General features: G+C 43.6%; 1 protein-coding gene across 1 annotated transcript; it reads left to right on the top strand.

Annotated features, from left to right (window-relative positions):
• The first annotated feature begins 2,352 nt into the window (after nt 1-2,352).
• NUDC (nuclear distribution C, dynein complex regulator) lies at nt 2,353-18,572 on the top strand. Its single transcript, XM_063140092.1, has 9 exons — nt 2,353-2,503; nt 6,142-6,219; nt 9,788-9,991; nt 10,630-10,716; nt 11,051-11,164; nt 11,532-11,726; nt 12,053-12,136; nt 13,296-13,414; nt 17,182-18,572. The coding sequence occupies exons 1-9, from the start codon at nt 2,408-2,410 to the stop codon at nt 17,231-17,233; spliced, it is 1,029 nt and encodes a 342-aa protein (XP_062996162.1). The 5' UTR covers nt 2,353-2,407; the 3' UTR covers nt 17,234-18,572.
• The last annotated feature ends 1,443 nt before the right edge of the window (nt 18,573-20,015 follow it).

Raw genomic sequence — 20,015 nt, 5'->3', positions numbered from 1 at the left:
TGTCTCTTATGTTATTTTTTAGAAGATATTTCTACCCTACTCTTTAAAAGAAAAGTGATAGTGATTTGTCAGGGACTGGTACCAGAAAACTAGGGATTATCCCTAGTCAATTCAATTATCTGTCCTGAATCTCCTACCAATCAGCTTCATAGGATGACTCCAGGTTCTAGCATAAATAATGGGAATAAATACGTTAGAAACAAGCTGCAGATTTCCTGTCAACTGTTTCTTTATCGCCTGCTATGAAATCCCATCTTTTCTAAGTTTTACAAATGACTGCTTGTGAATCAAAGCTGTCTTTCAGCCTAAAGCCATGGACTTCAACCCCTGAAACCAGCGGAATAGAAGGTGTTTCTTTCTGATGACCTTGTCTTGTGCAATGCCTTGTATCATTGACTGCTCCATAGGAAGGGCATCAGGGGAACTCCCCCACATATATTCATTTTGATGTTTTTATTCAGTTTTGGGGTCAAAGCCACCACCACCCCGGAAGGGCTAATACCAGAACAGACAGCAAAATCACAAGACTGAAGGAAACCAGCAAATGTATAGATGGATTTCTACCAGTCAAAGATGCTCAATGGCTTTTAATCTATATCAGCTAATGAGATGAAGATGCAGTAAGTACATTTTACACTGCCGTCCTGAATCTGCTTACCTGGGAGTAAGCCCCATTGAACCAAATGGAAACTGCTTTTGAGTAGACCTGTATAGGATTGCAGAATTATTGAACTTATTTATTTGTGGCACAACAAGAGACTGAGTTTTGAATCATGTCGTTCTTTATTTGAAATCTCACCTTTGCCGTGAACTCACTAGGTGGCTTTAGGCAAGCCACTTTCTCTCAGCCTCATGTTAACACTTTTTTTAAAAAATGTAAGGACTGTCTATATGGCCCATATTCTGCATTAACTTAGTCTCATTTGTAAGTCCCTGCATGTTCCTTACAGGGAACTGTCACTATACAACAGGCACCAGGGACCAAGGAGGCACCCTGTATCTTAGCCTAAATGCTATGTGATCAAGCAATAGTCAGCATAGCACCACCTTCTGGAATTCACCCTCCAGGGGTAAAGCCATGTGGCCCTAACTCCCAATCGAAGGAGCTATCCAGAAGGAAATTGTGAATAACAGTAGCAAAAGCCGACAGGTCCAGAATTAGGGTTGCACCCCACCCCTCCATCTGCGTGCCCTGTCCTCCTCTCAGTACAGGCCATCCAACAGTTTCCAAAAGGCCATCCAACAGTTTCCATGCTATAAAAACAAATAGAAATGGATCCCAATGATCTGTTTCATCCAAATGCATCTGGAGTTGCTTGACAAACTCCCGCTTGGTGCTGTTATCCTGCTTAATATTTTATTACATTAAGAGCACAAGTTTGTACATGTCTACTCAGAAGTAAGTCCCATTGATTTCCAAGAGTCCCTATTACTAGGTAAGCGCATACAGGTCTGCAGCTAAATGTTTTTAAATGTGTATTTTACTTTGCTGTATGCTCTTTCAGGGGTACTTTCACATGGAAACAGAGCATCCGAGGATTTTAACAACTGTGTCTTAGTTGCCCACTTAAATAAATGAAATTCTGCATGGTTTATCTTCTGGGGTAACATTTTTTACCAGGCACATTTGGTCTTATTTGTTTTTATACCATTTTTCAAACATATTTCAAAGGATTAACAACTTCATCTTCTTCAGAGAAATGAAAGCCAGCGTGGTGTAGTGGAATTGTTGGGCAAAGGTCAGGGATACGTTGGGTAAAATCCAACAAAAGACCTATTTAGAAATTTCAAGGGGTCTACTCTAAATCGGATTTACGGCGGATTTTACCCATACATTCAAATCCGCCCGTCATGAATTGCACTGGGTGAGTGACCTTGGGCCAGTAATTCTCTGCCGAATCTACCTCGCAGGGTTGTTGTGAGGTTTAAACGGGAGAAAACGGTACTCTGGATTCCTTGGAGAAAAGACGAGCTAAAACTGTAATAAACAATTCCATGGCCTCAAGCGAGAATCAGTCCTTTAATAGATGTGTGTGTGCATATTTCAAGCCACATTACAACTAGCGCGAGTTTTTAACTCCACGCGCCGAGCGCGGACGAGTTTTCTGGAAGTTCCCGTCGGCCCTCCAGGCAGACGGTAACCACGGCAACCGACGCCAACCGAGGACCCAACGGATCGCGCCTGGCTTCCTGTCAACTCTGATTGGAAGAGCCTGTTGCCGTTTAACACAGAGAGCTCGGCGATTGGTCAAAAAAAAAATCTCCCGGAACAGGTTGACCGTTTTAGTACGGTTTCCGTTTCCGGGCGCGGCTCTGACAGTGCGTGCTGATAACGGGAGGCCCGAGCGGTGGTTGTTAAAGACGAAGTAAAAAAAGAAAAATAAACCGGCCAGCGTACCAGGCAGTGATGGGGGCTAGCGGGGAGGACGCGGCCGACAGCGAGGAGCGCTTCGACGGCATGTTGTTAGCCATGGCCCAGCAGCACCAGGGCGGCGTGCGGGAGGTAAAATGGAGGGCAGGAGGGGGCGGTTGGCCTTCCCTTCTCTCCCCCCCCCGGCTCCCTTTCTTAAAAGTTCCCGTTTCCGGAGTCTATTCACCCCCCTATCCGGCCTCGTAGTATTTCTTTCGCCTCTGGCATAATTCCCCTCCCCTCTGAATGCCAACAACATTGGGAGGGTTGAATAAATGCTCTTGCACTCATGTCTCACTGATGTGCTTTTCATAGGCCTCTGTAGAGAGCAGGATATTGGGATAGATAGGCTTTTGGTCTGATCCAGTAAGTCTGCTCTTACGTTGTTGTGGGTTGGATAGTGGGTGAACTAACCTTGAGAAACAAGAGTTGCATCCATTCAGGGAAGAAACAGAGAGAAAAGCCCAATTCAAGGTGCTGGTTTTAACCTATGAAGCTTTACACGGCTTGGGACCACAATAACTGACGGAACGCCTCTCCTGAGATGAACCTACCCGTGCACTGGGCTCAACATCTAAGGTCCTCCTCCGGGTGCCTACTCCGAGAAGCTCGGAGGATGGCAAAAAGGGAGAGGGCCTTTTCAGTGGTGGCCCCCCAATTATGGAATGATCTCCCCGATGAGGCTCGCCTGGCACCAACACTGTTATCTTTTCGGTGCCAGGTCAAGACTTCTCTTCTCCCAGGCATTTAACAATGATAAGTTTGTTTGTTTTTTAACGGCCCCCAGAACTGTTGTTTTTAAATGGATGCCGTTGTTTTTATGTTTTTAAATTTTATATACTTTTTAATGTTCACTGTTTTTAACTTTTGTAAACTGCCCAGAGAGCTTCGGCTATGGGGTGGTATATAAATGTAGTAAATAAATAAATAAAAGTATCCATAGATGTTGTAGAAAGCTGACAGGTTTGGATTGGAAGCTTCAAAATACCCCTGTTCAGGCAAAAGCTTTCAGTTCTTTTGGACTTCAATTCCCAGAAGCCACTGCCAGCAAGCCCAATGGTCAGGAATGCTGGGAGTTGAAATCCAAAACATCTGGAGATCTACACTCCTCCCCACCCCCTTTGTTTAGATAATGCAATAGGCTTTTCCTAGGACCTTCCTTATGTATTCTCGGGTCCTGGTTTTATGATCTAGATGGAAATTCCCTGTATTCTTTAGAAAAGATAAAAGTATAGGGACTGACGATCCAGTTCCGGCACCCTAAATGCACCTTTCAATTTGGCACATACAAGAATAGACTACATTGATCCAAGTATCTGACAGAGAGCAAAAAGCTTAATAAAACAAAAATATTAATTTCACCACCTAAGTATCTTAACCTGTGATAGAAGGTAATATCCCATCATAATATTAGAACTTGCAGTCACCTAATCAAACTGAGTATTAGGCTCAGAATTGGCATAATAACTCATGCTTCATAATTTATGGAATATCCCACCACTGAAAAATGATGTGAAGGCAACAAGCTTAGCTTAGAACATTTTTAAAAGAAGTAAGCAATTTTTTCAATCAAAGGTCTGTCACTATTAGACATAGGGCTGTAATCGCATAGAATGCTAGGCCAGGAGTCTAGAGAATCCTGGCTTATCGTTCACAAACTGGTTTTGTTTCTGCTTGGCTCCTTTTGCCAGGGGGCATGGCTAAACTAAACTGGAAGAAAAAGCTTAGCATGTCACCTAAAGTGGGATTCTTGGCTTGTTGCACCTCATACAAGCCAGGAATTGCAACCCAAGGGCAAACCCTGGCTTGCTAAAGTTTTCCTTTCTGATTAGATTATCTCTTCTTGCACTCAGGTTTTCAACAATAAGACAGGATTCTTTGGCATTCTGTCTTATTCCATATAAATGCTGCCCAGACAGCTAAATGGAGCATCCATATTTAGAGTAGTTACCTGATGCAGCGGACAAACAAAGCAAAGTCATTTTTAGGCTTCTGACATCTAGTCACTGAATTCAAGATTACATGGACCTTTTATGACCTCTAGCTATGGATTCATCTATTTATTTATTTTTACTTAATTGGGTTTGGGGTAAATGGTAGGTCTCTATCTTGATTGCTGGTCTTGGTAATAAGAAAGCAGTGTACGTGGCATCGCAGTAATGTAATTTGCTTCAGTTAGCATCGGAATGTGAAAGATTTAAAAACAAAAGTATTTTTATCCAGCTCACCTACTTCTGATTATCACTCTTCCCTCTCTCTTTCTGCTCTTGCACACTCTCTATCTGGTTAGCCATTCTCTTTCAGAGCTTGAATCTCCACATCCTGAAACCTGATGGAAATGGACAGGATCATAACAAAGCATTTAGAAATCTTTGCCCCGCACACTTCAACACTGTGGAAAAAGAGTCTGATAGTAGAGTGCACTCTTAGCAGCATTTTAATCTTTAACAATTGGTATCATGCATCCCTGCAGCAAGAACTAATCCAGTGGCAGTCTTCTACACTGCTGTTAGCTTAAAACTAATAAGAAAAAAACCAGATTTTTCACATAGGAAGCACACACCTTGTTTTAGTGCCAAGTGATGCTCCCAAAGGCCTGGTGAACGGGGGGCATGTTTTTGCTTTAAAACAAGGTGTGTGCTTCCGGCACCTTATTTTAAAGCAAAAAAAAACCGGGCTTCTATTCCCCACCCCACCCCACCCCAGTGTCAATTTGCAACATGGCAACAGTCAATTGTGGATGACAGAGTCTGCATATTTCTCACCTTGGCTTAAACAATTAATGTGGGGAAAGGAAAGATCAGGACGCGCTCTGTAGCACAGCAGTAGAATGTTTGCTTTACGTGAGTAAGGCTCCAGGTTCGGTCCCTGGCGTCTCCACTTAAAAGGATCTCTTCTCTGATCCCAGGACTTCAAAATGTCTCCCTGCCCATGATCTTGGAGACCTGTTGCCACAGTGGGCAAGTGTGAGTGGATGAATCACTGGCTTTATTCTGGTAAAGCACCTCTTTATATCCTAATATGATGTGGCTTGTGTAGCCTGATTGAAACTTAAAAAACAAAGCATAGCCTCTGGGCTCTGCAAGAGATTTATTCTTCCATTCAAATAATCTTTATTTTACAGGCAAGAGTAAAGCCGTTTTCTTGTTTCATATTCTCCTCTCCACTTTATTATTATTGTGTATCTCTCTCACCTCTGTTTTTCATTCATCTAGATCAAACCTCTGATCTTTTAAAGGGCTCCTTTAATGACTACTTAAACTGGTGCCCTCCTATTGATTTAATTGAAAAGGCATTAGTGGAAGTGGTCAGTGTGTCAACATAACTGCATTAAAGATTATTATTGAGTGGAAGGTCTGTCATGAGTTGACACAGCTAAGGGCTTAAAACTTCATATAAAAGATGTCCTAAAACCTTTGGTTCTTGAAGGCTCTAAGAAACCATGAATGGAACACATACTTTGTCCTGGTACAGTTTCTCATGGACTATTTTGATGGATACAGAATTCTGGGGGAGAATTATCATTGGCAGCTTCATTGACAACATCCTGTCTAACTCAGACCCTCTTTGGTGGGGCAGGAACAAGCTGCAAAAAGGAGAAGCTACCACAATTGGGTCGCCCATAAGAAGCATTGCCTTCTCGAAGAGCCCTTCCCCCCAACACACACACACACGTACGTTAATTGTGTAGCTTCAACCCTTGAAAATATCCTGTCTGTTTTTCATTACAGCTTGTGAACACCTTTTTCAGCTTCTTGAGACGCAAAACTGATTTCTTTGTGGGAGGAGAAGAGGGTGCTGCTGAAAAGGTACTTGATTTATTTATCACTTGGCTTGTGAAGAGGTGGTACCTCTTTGCGGCAATCTGAGCTGTTTCCCACAGTGTCATGTTGTGCCTCAAATATACCATAAAGATTCCCTTGATTTTGCTGTAACGAAGTGACATCGCATTTTATTATTGAACCTGGAAAGCACCAGAAGAGGCCACATCAAGTAGTGTCTGATCAAGTTTGTCTCTGTTCATGATAGCAGTTTCAATGAGAGGGGGTTGTTTGTTTGGAGTTCTTGGGGGCTATGCTTTGACCAAAGGATAGTTTGAAAAGCTGACATGCCAAAATGTACTGATTTAACTCCTGACAGACGCTACAGGATCAATACTTTCAGCTTGCTTTGTTTGTTTGCTCCTAGAAAGGCACTAAGTCCACTTCTGCAATGGTGGCTTTGTCCCCAAATAGCAAAGTTTGCCTAATACAAATGTGAACAGCAGCAGCGCAAGATGTCCCCCCTGCCTGAAACAGGAGAGCGTGTGCTGCCACCGCCGCCTCCGTTCCCCTCCCCCACCAGATAAGAGATTGCTTGCATGCAATCCATTGAAGAGTCCTTCCTCAAAGCGTGTCATCGTGAGGTAACCCTGGAGACTACCTGCACAGTATAGATATAGTCTGGGGGACTATCCCAGAAAGAGAGATTGGGCATGGTCTCCAGAGCGGCTGCCTGAGAGAGTCCCTCAAACAAGAGATTGACTGGGCAGCCTCTTAGGAGCGACGCATTGGCCACTTTGTGCAGCTGACCTGGCTCTCTGGGGAGGCTGCTCGCCTGCCCAGTTTTGTTTGCGAGATTCTCACAGGGCAAGAGATTGCGCAGGCGGCAGCCTCATGAGAGCCTACCCACTTGATCTCCCTCTCTAGTTGCTGCAGCAGGAAACAGGGCCATTATGGTGGCAGCAGTGCCCACAGGTACCTTCCCAGCCAGGTGTGGGTGTAATCTGCCACCCCTCCTGATTTGCCACCTGAGTAAGAGATTCAACCTGCCTCTTGAAAGGGCTGAACTTGAATATGAGGACTCCTGCTTGTGGTCTTCAATAATCTCTGAATATTTGGTACCCTTGCTGTTTTGGGCTGGGTGGGATTTGACACACCCCATCTTTAAATATGATAAATCCTATTTAATCCATGTTTTCTGAAAATCTTTGGGGAACTGGGCTGACTTTTACCCATTTTTATAATGGATAGGGATGTTTTATAATAAAATATTTAATTTCTATGGGGATGTGGGATTTTTAAACAATTGTCTTAAATCAGCGGTCCCCGATCCTTTTGGACCCGTTGGCACCACAACAAAATGCCTAATCAGTGGATCAGCCATTTGGCATCTACCTGTTGCGCCTATGGATCTTAGGCTGAATCTTATTCTGCCAAAAAAAAAAGTTTCATGGCTGTTGGACACCACACCTCTTTAATAATGGATTGTCTAATTTGGCAAATTGCTAGCAGTGCAAGACAGATAAAGCTTCTTTTAAACATATCTTTTGGCAATGTCCAGTAGCTGCTGCTTTTGTTGGGGGAGGTTATTACACAGGGGTGTTTTTTTTGTGCTGGAACAGTTTTTAATATTCACTGCTATACATGTTCTTTTAAATTGTTTACATGCTTCATGGAAATTAGCTAATGGTCAGCATAAATGGATTCTCTGTGCCCCTTTGACAGCTAAAAGACTGATATTACAATATTGGAAGGATAAATACTCATTTTCTATAATGCAATGGATAAAGGGTTTAACAATTTCAATATCTGAACAGGTGGCATATACGTAGATGCCAACTTCAATATTTGGTCCACTTGGATATTTGGTCCAGCTTATGTATAAAATTGTACGGTAGAAAGTTGTATACATTTCATACAAATCAATGTACGTATATTTTTAAAAAAAACACCCAGGAAAAATAGTAGCTAAAAAACGGGTGGCCGCAGGCAGCACATTGGGAACTCCTGTCTTTAGCAGTTTAGGCCCTATATGAGTTAGAGATCACTTTCATCCATATACCATCATTCACTCTGCAGTTTGTCAAGGGTAAGTTCTTGCATTCTCTGAGGCATTTACAGTGTTGGTCCATACTTTTTGTCTTCAGAAGGTCAATCAAAGTCCGTTTCTGAAGTTGATATAAGAAACTAAAGAGGGATTACTTGTCAGGATTTTTTCCCTGTACGGTAGGATCCCTTGAGCCTATGGAGCAAGTCAAGGAATAAAATCTAGACCTCTAAATCGGGTGGGAAACTTGTAGCCCTCTAGCTGTTTTGGCCTTACATCTTGCCTCACCATTGACTGCGGCTGATTAGGGGTGATAGGAGTTGGAGGCCACAAGTTACCCCAACTCTGATCTAAATGTTTGAGGGATTTCAGAATTCAAATGTTCCTTTTCCTGACAAAATCCCGACCAGTGGAGGAAACCAGTGCCCGTTACAGGACTGCACATCTTAGAGACATGGAAGCAGGAATTCATGCTGCAGAAAGATAAGGAGCATTATAAAGTTAGAATTCTTTCCTGCTTTTTAAGGTGGTGAAATGAGTTTGTGGAAACAAAGAGTCTTCGGATTCTTATGAGGCCACTGGATCTGTGCTGGCTAAGCCAACCAAGCAGACACTATTTAAAGATTATTTCACTTTTTAAAGAATAATAATAATCAAGAACAGTAGACAAGATTGTCATGTTCTTTCTTCAGTAGGCACAAGTCTCCAACATGTCACTGTCCAAAGGGCATACTTGATCATGTGTTACCAATTTCAGTGCCTCTGTTCATGGCCATTGGCTGCTGCATGAGCTGTGAAGGTCACCCAGCAGTGGGAACCCTTGAAATTCAGCCAGTTATGTAGCCAGATGACTGCGTCACCTTATTGGAGCAAACATGTTAGAGCCCTGACCCTCAGTCTCTTTCTTCTAAATTGTGGACAAAGGTAGCCTTGTTCATTCCCACTCTGGACTCTTGGGAAAGGGGGCAGATAAGTCATTTCAGATAACTTGTTTTAACTTCCAGCACCTTTAAGCCTCTTTTTAGAATTATGATTTGAGGAGAAACAAAGATTTACACTCCCACCCACACCCCAGTCAATGTGAATCTTTGCCTTTTTATAGCAAACAGTATGTACCTCTCTGGCCTGTTCAGATGACACTTCAAGCTCAGTGGTTAGCGAAACTGTGGTTCTCTGGGGTTAGCACTAACCACAAGCCGTGCTGTTGCACACAACACTTTAAGCCATGGTTAGAGCTACTAACCCTGCTGCAGACGGTCTGACTGTGGTTAGTGAGTGAGGAGGGTTTAGCAAAACGCATTGCACAAGACACCTTAAACCCTGCTTCGGAGATGGTGGAACTGGGAAACAGTGTGAACTTTCTATGTATAAAGTCCGATCCTTCCCCTCACCAAATGGATCAAACCCTGAAGGGCAGTGGGGTGGGGAGGAAGATGGTGGACCGTGTCTTCCTTTTGGAAGAAATCAGCCTTGAGTTTGCAATTAATTAGGAAACAGAAAAGATCCAGGCATTTTAGCTACTAGAGAATACTACTACTTCAATAGTTTATTTCCCCTTCTCTCCCCCAGTTAATCACAGAGACATTCAGCCGCCACAACAAAATGGCTCAGAAAGCAGAGAACGAGAAGAAGGCCCGCCAAGAAGCAGAACAGCGGGAAAAAGCAGAACGTGCTGCTAAACTTGCCAAAGAAGCAAAACAAGAAGAAAGTGAGCCAAGGATTAAGGAGCTCACTGATGAGGAGGCAGAAAGGTTGCAACAGGAAATCGACCAGGTTTGGATCCAGTTCATTATATCTGGCATGGAGGTGGAGTGGCATTTTCATTTTAATGGAAGAATGAGCATCTTGCTTGATAAGTTTGGCTTAATAAGTGACTTTCAGTTGGACAAAGGCTGCGTTTTAAGAACCATGAAAGCCTCAACTGCGACAAACAGTTCTGATATTATCTTGAGAGTATCTCCTCTCTGGGCTATAGTTGTTTCATGACTTTCATATCCTGACTGTATTTGGAAATCCCCCACTTTCACATTCCATGTGGTTGATTCATTGCTGGTGCTTTTATTGAAAGAGACAGAGTGTGTGGGTTACTGCTATGAATAGTAAATAACAGTGTGGTGTAGTGGCTAAAGTGTCAGGCTGGGAGTCGGGAGATCCGGGTTCTAGTCCCCACTTGGCCATGGAAACCCACTGGGTGACTTTGGGCCAGTCACAGACTCTCAGCCCAACCTACCTCACAGGGTTGTTGTTGTGAGGATACAATGGAGAGGAGGAGGATTTTGTATGCTGCCTTGGGTTTCTTGGAGGAAAAAGGGTGGGATATGAATGCAATAAGTAAAATAAAAATAAATAAAACACTTAAAATGCATTCATAGATCTCAACTAAAACTGGGAGGGGCATTTTATCGTAACAGAAAAAAGAGAAGAAAGACAACGAGATCCAGGATATCCCTGTTGAATCTGCTGAGAATCCAATGGAACCCCCTGAGCCCAGCAAACAGGTAATGTTTCCTTTGAGGCTTTTGCAGCTGTAAGCAGGTATTGGTTCCCATCTAAAACCTGCATTGCTTTAAGATGGTTGTGGGGGGCTGGTGGGGAGCAGTGCACATAATATGCCTACTGGAATGTGTGGAATTCTACGATTTATACAAGGTCTGCTTTGCGCTAATGAGCCCATGCAACATAGTCTTTGAAGTCTTCAAAACATTAGCAGGATTGTCTTTAACATGTAGGACGCCTGAACAAAAAGGTGCACAGATGACCCACGGCTTTATTAAGCTTGCTGAAAGTTGAATGTACTTAGAAGTATTTTTACATAATGTTTGTGTTGATTAGGATACAGATGAGGAGGAAGAAGATGAGAAGGACAAAGGCAAGCTTAAACCAAACTCTGGGAATGGGGCAGACCTTCCAAACTACAGGTGGACACAGACTCTCTCTGAACTAGATGTAAGTACAGTTTTTGGGGAGAACATGAAGAGTTTTGCCTTACAGGAGTGGATTGTCTCTGCTTGTTATATGACCATTGTTGAATCAGTGAAATACTTAATAATGAGTCATACGAAGCAGAGTCTGTCGAGTGTTAAGGGTGGAAAATACAGAAGGCAGTGACACTGGGAACCAGTCTGATTTAATAGCTGCATCGGATGGTGTCAACTTTGCGCACAGAAAGCAGTTCCATGTAGGGATGTGATTGGAAACCACCTTATAGATCTAAGGTGAATTAGATTTCCACAAATGCTTACCTGCACATTATCCACGCACGGGTGTCTCTGTAAGAATTCAGTACTCCCTCTTTCTGTCCTGTCCTGTCTAGCTGGCCATCCCATTCAAAGTGAACTTCAGACTGAAGGGGAAGGATATGTTGGTCGACATACAGAGACGGCATTTGAAGGTGGGACTGAAGGGCCATCCCCCTGTGATTGACGCAGCCTTATACAATGAGGTGAAGGTGGAGGAGAGCTCATGGCTGATAGAAGATGGGAAAATAGTCACTGTGCATTTGGAGAAGGTAACGGCAAAGGATCCAGCACTTAGGTTTATAACTAGTTTTGTTAGAGTGGTGAGTTCTTGCGTGTTCTGCTTGCTTCACATCTAGTGGTGATATCTCTTGAAGTGAGCTGACAGTCAGATTACTACTTTAGAACAATATTAACTGAGCCAGCAAGTCAAGTGGGCTACCGCAAGATGAACCACAAGAACACGATGTTATATGACAATCTTCGTTGGCTAATAAAGATAAAATGCCAGATCCCTAACGCATGTGCCCCATTCAGAGAAGATGCTCTAGGTGTGAAATGTATTGGACTGAATTCTACTGTCTCTTTTCCCCTTTAGATCAACAAGATGGAATGGTGGAATAAGTTAGTTCAAACCGACCCAGAGATTAACACCAAGAAAATTAACCCAGAGAACTCAAAGGTAAGTGCTGCTCCTATCAAATTTGTCCACTTGACAAATTTGCGAACACGGCTTCTAGAGCAGGGGTGGGCTACTTTTGGCCTTCCAGATGCTTTGGCCTACAGCTCCAGTCATCTCTCACTATTAGCTATGCTGGTTAAGGCTGATTGGACATCTGGAGGGTCAGAAGTTGCCCACTGCTTTTCTAGAGAAATGATCCTTTTGGTATCACCTGGTTGAGTCAAGTAAATGGACAAAGTGCATATTCTTCAAGTGCATATAGAATCATAGAGTAGTAGAGCTGGAAGGGGTCTATAAGGCTGTCGAGTCCAACCCCCTGCTCAGTGCAGGAATCCACCATAAAGCATACCTGGCGAATGGCTGTCCAGCTGCCTCTTGAAGACCTCTAAGGTGGGAGAGCCCACAACTGCCCTAGGCAACTGGTTCCATTGTCGCACTGCTCTAACAGTCAGGAAGTTTTTCCTGATGTCCAGCTGGAATGAGCCCGTTATTCCGTGTCCTGCACTCTGGGAGGATCGAGAAGAGATCCTGGCCCTCCTCTGTGTGACAACCTTTCAAGTATTTGAAGAGTGCTATCATGTCTCCCCTCAATCTTCTCTTCTCCAGGCTCAACATGCACAGTTCTTTCAATCTCTCTTCATAGGGCTTTGTTTCCCTATATACTTCAATATAAAGTATGTTGATCTAAGGAGAATAAAGTTACTCTTTTATAAGATGCAGTCAGCAGGGAAGGACTTTCTTCCATTAAAGACTGAGCAAGTTCTGGTTGCTCAACCCCAAGCCCTTGCTCAGGGGTTTTCAGTAGGATCTACTGCCTGGGAGACAGTGGAAAAGCTGGGGCAGGAAAGTGCCTCAATGATCATGGCTCCATGGTGAAGCTACAGTATTTTGTCCCTGATAACTAGTCTTTTAACGTGATCTCACTGTGAGGATTTTTGTAAGTCACTTTATATCATCCTTCCCCAACCTGGTGCCCTTCAGATAGGTTGGACTGCAACTCCCAGAATTCCCAGCCAGCATAGACATTGGCTGGGAACTATAGGGGTTGCGGTCCACCCCTTCTGGAGGGCACCAAGTTGGGCAAGTCTGCTTTATAAGGTTGGGATATGAATTTGTTAAATATGGACTTTCTCTAACGGGATCTCTTTCCATTTCCAAGTTATCCGACTTAGACAGTGAAACACGCAGCATGGTGGAGAAAATGATGTATGATCAGCGGCAGAAATCCATGGGGCTCCCCACGTCTGATGAGCAGAAGAAGCAGGACATATTGAAAAAGTGAGTAGAGCCCATTTGTGTGTCTCTTGGGATATATGAGGGAAAGCAATGATGCATCATCCTTCAGGTGAGCACAGAGTTGCTTCTTGTTGACCGGTGAATGCAAGGAGCCATTGTCATGAGAGATGGCTCACCTGTAAGTCCAGCCCCGCTCTAAGTCCAGCACGGAGGGCACTGTATGGACTCACGGGCCTGGCGGTGCCATCGCCACTTGAGCTATGACGTGGTGTCTCTGACTCTAATCTCCATGTGCCTCAAAGCCAGATAACATAACCTTTCCTTCCTCCCCCTCCCTCAATTGAAGGGATTACTAGACAGTCATATTTTTATCACTTTATTGCCCTGCTTGGCAGAGGCGTGCTCAGGAGCTTCCGTGAGTAATTGCCCTGCTAAGGCCATGCAGGGTGACGCTCTCTGGTTGGAAATGGGGTAACTAAAGGTCAAGCCGCTGCCTCAACATCTTCAGTGTGAGCAGGGGTAAAAGGGTTATTGTGTCAGGCAAGTGGGGGCGGTATCCAGCAACCATCTTCTCTTTTCATGGCTAATCTCCCCAAACATAGTCTTAATATTGGGAAGCATGAAATTCCGCTCCCACTTCTGTTACCTGTAGTAACTAATTCAAGCGGTGACGCTTCAGAGGAAATTCTTAGCACAGATGAGCTGTGTTTTAGCCCTACCCTCAGAGACACACCGTCCTAAGCGATGTCTCTTCCTCCCTCTTTCAAGATAAATTCCACCACGAATCCTCTTTTTTGCTTTATTGCTGCCACTGCCTTGAAGTAGTAAGGCGGCTGGTTTTAGTTAATAGTTCAGCTATTTCACATCTCAGCTCATTAAGGCTTCTTGGCTAAGTGCCATCTAGACCCGGTTATATATATTTAATTTGTCAGTTAGCTCTGAAACTTTACCCTTTGCCCGTTTTATTGGACGCAATTCTTCAGATGCGCTGCCAGAATGCCCCCCTCTCCACAGCAGCCCCATGTGCAGTTTTCAGTTGAGTGAGGATGCCTTCTATAAGACAACCTGTTGAATGTACAGCATATTAACAAGTCCAGAAAATACGTTGGGAGAGAATGAGTTTATTGTTTGAGTCTGCCAACCTAAAATGACTTGCCGTGATATCAAGTAACCAGTGAAGTCTATTAGAGCTTGGTCATTTGGGGCCATAACATCTCTCTGCTGTTGCTCACCTCTCTGGGCAGCTCAGTTACCTGTCCTTTCCCCCAAAGTTATTTATATGTATTTATCTAATGGAATGGCCTTGAGGGAAAGCCTTCCGTCTCATTCCATAAAATGGGAAATATATAAGAATCTAAAGAGTTATCATAGAATGATAAATAGTAGAGTTGGAAGGGGCCTATAAGGCCATCGAGTCCAACCCCCTGCTGAATGCAGGAATCCTCTGTATTATTATTATTATTATTTATTTATATAGCACCATCAATGTACATGGTGCTGTACAGATTACACAGTAAATAGCAAGACCCTGCCGCATAGGCTTACAATCTAATAAAGTTGTAGTAAACAATAAGGAGGGAAAGAGAATGCAAACAGGCACAGGGTAGGGTAAACAGGCACCGGGTAGGGTGAAGCTAACAGTATAGAGTCGGAACAAACTCAATATTTAAAAGCTATAGGGAAAAGAAAAGTTTTTAGCTGAGTTTTAAAAGCTGTGATTGAGTTTGTAGTTCTCAAGTGTTCTGGAAGAGCGTTCCAGGCGTAAGGGGCAGCAGAAGAAAAAGGACGAAGCCGAGTAAGGGAAGTGGAGGTCCTTGGGCAGGCGAGAAGCATGGCATCAGAGGAGCGGAGAGCACGAGCGGGGCAATAGTGTGAGATGAGAGAGGAGAGATAGGCAGGAGCTAGACCGTGAAAAGCTTTGAAGGTCAACAGGAGAAGTTTATATTGGATTCTGGAGTGAATTGGAAGCCAATGAAGAGATTTCAGAAGTGCATCTTGGATGCCTCTAGTGAGGGAGAGCCCTCAACCTCTGTAGGTCCTTGGTTCCATTGTGATACTGCTCTAACAGTCAGGACGTTTTTCCTGATGTCCAGCTGGAGTTGACAACAGACTTGTCATTTATGTGCCATAGTCATCAGTTTAGTGTACACTATTTTTCTATTTCATATGCTTGAAACACATACTTCTATTCCTTATATATATTTTTCCTCCCCACCCCCTTTGTTCCCCCCCCGAGTGTTAACATATCTGTTTCTTTCTCTCATTTCTGACTAACTGAAAACAAACAGAATTGTCACAATGACAAAACAATGTAAAGTTTGGAAGCCACGCTAAAGTGCGACATAAACTATCTAACTGGCATTCTTAATATGATTTGGGTGGCAAGGCACCACACTTCAAGAAGGATGCAGACAAGCTAGAGCGTGTTCAGAGAAGGGCCACCAGGATGATCAGGGGTCTGGAAACAAAGCCGCCCTATGAAGAGAGACTGAAACAACTGGGCATGTTTAGCCTGGAGAAGAGAAGATTGAGGGGAGACATGAGAGCACTCTTCAAATCCTTGAAAGGTTGTCACACAGAGGAGGGCCAGGATCTCTTCTTGATCCTCCCAGAGTGCAGGACACGGAATAATGGGCTCAAGTTACAGTAAGCCAGATTCCAGCTAGACATCAGGAAAACTTCCACACTGTTAGAGCAGGATAACAATGGAACCAGTTATCTAGGGAGGTTGTGGGCTCTCCCATACTAGAGGCATTCAAGAGGCAGCTGGACAGCCATCTGTCAGGGATGCTTTAGGGTGGATTCCTGCATTGAGCAGGGGGTTGAACTCGATGGCCTTGTAGGCCCCTTCCAACTCTAGTATTCTATGATTCTAAGTCAGAGCAAATCTGCCAGAAGAGTCCTGTGTTTTTACCAGGATTTCTCAAACTTCACCCTTCAGCAGTGGTGCTCATAGTGCACGAAGAACAATGGAAAACATCTTTCAATAAGCCAGGTGCTACGTGTCTGACCTGGAGCTAATAGTTCCCAAGGGCATATTTGATTAATTTGCCGTTGCTCATTTACAGCAGCAGGACGTCGTAATGGAGCAATTTTACTGATATTACTAATGGGAGGATTGATGTGGCATCATAGGTCTCGATCTCTACAGAGCCACAACGATAGCAGGGGAAACCACGACCTCTTTTCACACTGGAAGGACTGTGGCTGTTCTGCAGTTGATTGGATGTGTTATAATAGAGATGGCCATCAGCTGCATTCTGGGGGCTGCTTTATTTTCCAGACAGTGGTCCAAGGCCAGAAGCATGTGTTGCCTGGCTAACTAGACCCCCCATAGATGGTTAGGCTGCATAATACAGTTGCCTTCATCTGGCTGTAAAGGCATCATAGTTACAGGGTACATTGCCTCAGGCACAGCATTATATACAACAACAAAAAGATGTCACAATACAGTATGGAATCTCTCTCCTTCCAGCTTAAAAAGTATAAAAGAAACAATAATATTTAAAATAAAGCAGCAATCAACCAAAACAATAACTATTATAAACTATCTAGATGTCCTAGGAGATGCAGTGGAATAGAAATGCTAGAAATAAACAAATTCTGAAAGCAGCAACACAATGCTGCTTCAAAAGTCCTAGATAGATAATAATGCCATTTTTACCTGGCACCTGAATCTCGAGGATCAGCACCAGATGCACCATCCTGGGAATAGTGTTATTGGTTTCCGAGTGTACTTGGCATTGCGTTGCAGGTATTTTTTTTTTCTAGCTCTCCCATCTTAATGTGCACCTCTCTCATTCTTACAGGTTCATGGAACAGCATCCAGAAATGGATTTCTCCAAAGCAAAATTCAACTGATATGGTTTTCCTCTTCTCCTTCCCTCTCTACCAATGCAACTTTTACAGTTTAAGAATACATGACCCAAGTAGGACAATACGTACATTTCTTCCAGCCTTGGAATGCTGTCAGCATTCGCAGCATACCAGGGTGTGCTTTCTGTATAAAAAGAGCTGTGATGGTTAAACTATCCTACTATTTAGGTTTCTGGATTTTCAGCAACAGTATCAGTCATCTGAGGCCAGAAGTTTTATTTTTGTGTTTAGGGCAAAATATTTCAGAGAGGTAGGAGTAAAGGAAAAGAGGAATTTCTTTTGCGCCTCTCTTAATGTTATTCTGACAGATCTAGGAAACTGTAATTCTTTAAGGAACTGAAGAGAGAGAGCCTCGATCACCCTGCAGCTCTCAAACTGACGGCGCTTGAAGTCCTCCATTGAATCACTCCCTCTAGCATTCCTGCTCCAAACCAAGCAAACCCTGCAGAATGCTAACTCAATGCAGCAATTCTGAAAGTACTTTCAGACATTGTAAGAAACACGAACAGATTAATCCATGAGTGCCTTGTGCTCCTTGCACTTGCACTGGAATCTCCAAAGAAGAACCCATGTAAGAGTGATGTACGTTAGCTTGTGCGGGTTGCCATTTTGGAAGTTACAGTAAAAGCACAGAAAGCAGCTCCACGAGGAATCCTTATAATTGCTTGTCGTTACTTTTTATAACCTCTGGTTATTCTAACATTGCAAGCATAAATGCATAAGCTTGGAGGCGAATGAGCTAGACTACCATGTTCATTTGTTTAGGATTTGGGGCAGATTGAAAAGAGATTAAACGGTGTTTTAGGCCAGTGCAATAAGCCACTGGGATCTGGCATATGGGTCCTACATTCATTATATCAAATGGATCTGTCCGTAGCTGTTTCTGCCAGGCCCTGTTTATAACCATTTCAGAGCTTTGATAATATATATCTGCTCCAGACAGTAGAGGTTCAACTTGCAATACTGATGTTTTGGGCTTACAAAACCAACATTTAGAAATAGAGAGGGGCTGTTAAATGACTGACTACTTCAAGGAGGTTGATGTGGACTCTATTCTTGCAGTACCGAAGATAAACTGATCAATGTAAATTGTGCTCATGACTTATGAACGGTAAGTAAGATCTTTCTGCTGTCAGGTTGGATGGCAGGCAGATCTCTGGCTTGCTGGAGACCAGCTACACACCTTGCTAGAGCTGTTCCACATACATTCCCCCTTCCGTGTAGGACATGCCAAACAAGAGCCTTCTGCATGTTCTTTGTTGCTTAAAAACAGCTTGTATTCTGCATGTACAATTAAAAAGGGTGACGTTTTTATGTATTGTCACTGCGTGTGTTCTGGTTTTTATTATTATTTATTTATATAGCACCATCAATGTACATGGTGCTGTACAGAGTGAAACAGTAAATAGCAAGGCCCTGCCGCATAGGCTTACATTCTAATAAAATCATAGTAAAGCAATAAGGAGGGGAAGAGAATGCAAACAGGCACTGGGTAGGGTAAACAGGCACAGGGTAGAGTAAAACTAACAGTATAGAGTCCAAACAACATCAGGTTTTAAAAGCTTTAGGAAAAAGAAAAGTTTTTAGCTGAGCTTTAAAAGCTGCGATTGAACTTGTGGATCTCAGATGTTCTGGAAGAGCGTTCCAGGCATAAGGGGCAGCCGAAGAAAATGGACGAAGCCGAGCAAGGGAAGTAGAGACCCTTGGGCAGGTGAGAAACATGGCATCAGAGGAACGAAGAGCACGAGCGGGGCAATAGTGTGAGATGAGAGAGGAGAGATAGGAAGGAGCTAGACAGTGAAAAGCTTTGAAGGTCAACAGGAGAAGTTTATATTGGATTCTGAAGTGAATTGGAAGCCAATGAAGAGATTTCAGAAGTGGAGTAACATGATCAGAGCGGCGAGCCAAGAAGATGATCTTAGCGGCAGAGTGGTGGACCGAGACCAACGGACTGATGTGAAGAAGGAAGGCCAGTCAAAGTACCCTAGGAGCCACGAGGTAATTAGCAGCTCTAAATAAAACTCTACTGTACCTACACTGTGTAATTAAACAGCATTTGTCAGCTGCTCTTACTCCAGGTCTCTTCAGACAGCTTTCAGCAAAGACTATATAACCTTCAGGAGAAGCTTTTGCAGCATGGTAGCCAGCTGTTTTCAACAAGCTCCAGGTTATGAGACAGTTCTCGTGCTCTAATGTTTTTCCCCTGCTAGAAATTGCAATCTCTCTCTCTCTCCCCCCCACCGTCCGCTTTTTTCTACCCTGAGCTCACTGCAGGCCATCGACCCCATTAATTTGTGTTTTATGGCCGTTCGCTGACTGCTGGACTTTCTGCCATGGGGCAATGGTGTAATATGTCTCTGTACTCCTTTTGTCATCTGAACCTTGGAAATGCTTTGATGGTCCACTGACCCTTGCTGGTTAGCACCCAACACAGTTTCCTCCTCTTGCTTGTATATTGTGCAAGTTATATGTATAGGAACTGATCCTTGCAAGTCTAATTACCCTATCTTCTGTTCATTGAGCAGCTGGGTGTGGTGCCATCTCCCAAGGGACCAAGAACTATGGGGCTGGAGGAAGAGATGCAGGTGCCTTCAGCATTGAGAGAAGAGTGTGTGGGTAAAGGAGATCAGACAATTCAATAGCTGCCCCTGGTAATGTGGAGCTGACACTGCCTGTGTGTTTTTATTTATTATAGCATTTTATTTCCCCCCCCCCATATTAGATTATGGAGATGTCACACCTGGTCACCACACACCCCCAAAAAATA

The sequence above is a fragment of the Elgaria multicarinata genome, chromosome 13 (assembly GCF_023053635.1).
Source record: "Elgaria multicarinata webbii isolate HBS135686 ecotype San Diego chromosome 13, rElgMul1.1.pri, whole genome shotgun sequence".
Lineage (NCBI taxonomy): Eukaryota > Metazoa > Chordata > Lepidosauria > Squamata > Anguidae > Elgaria > Elgaria multicarinata.
This window is presented reverse-complemented; position numbering and strand designations above follow the sequence as displayed.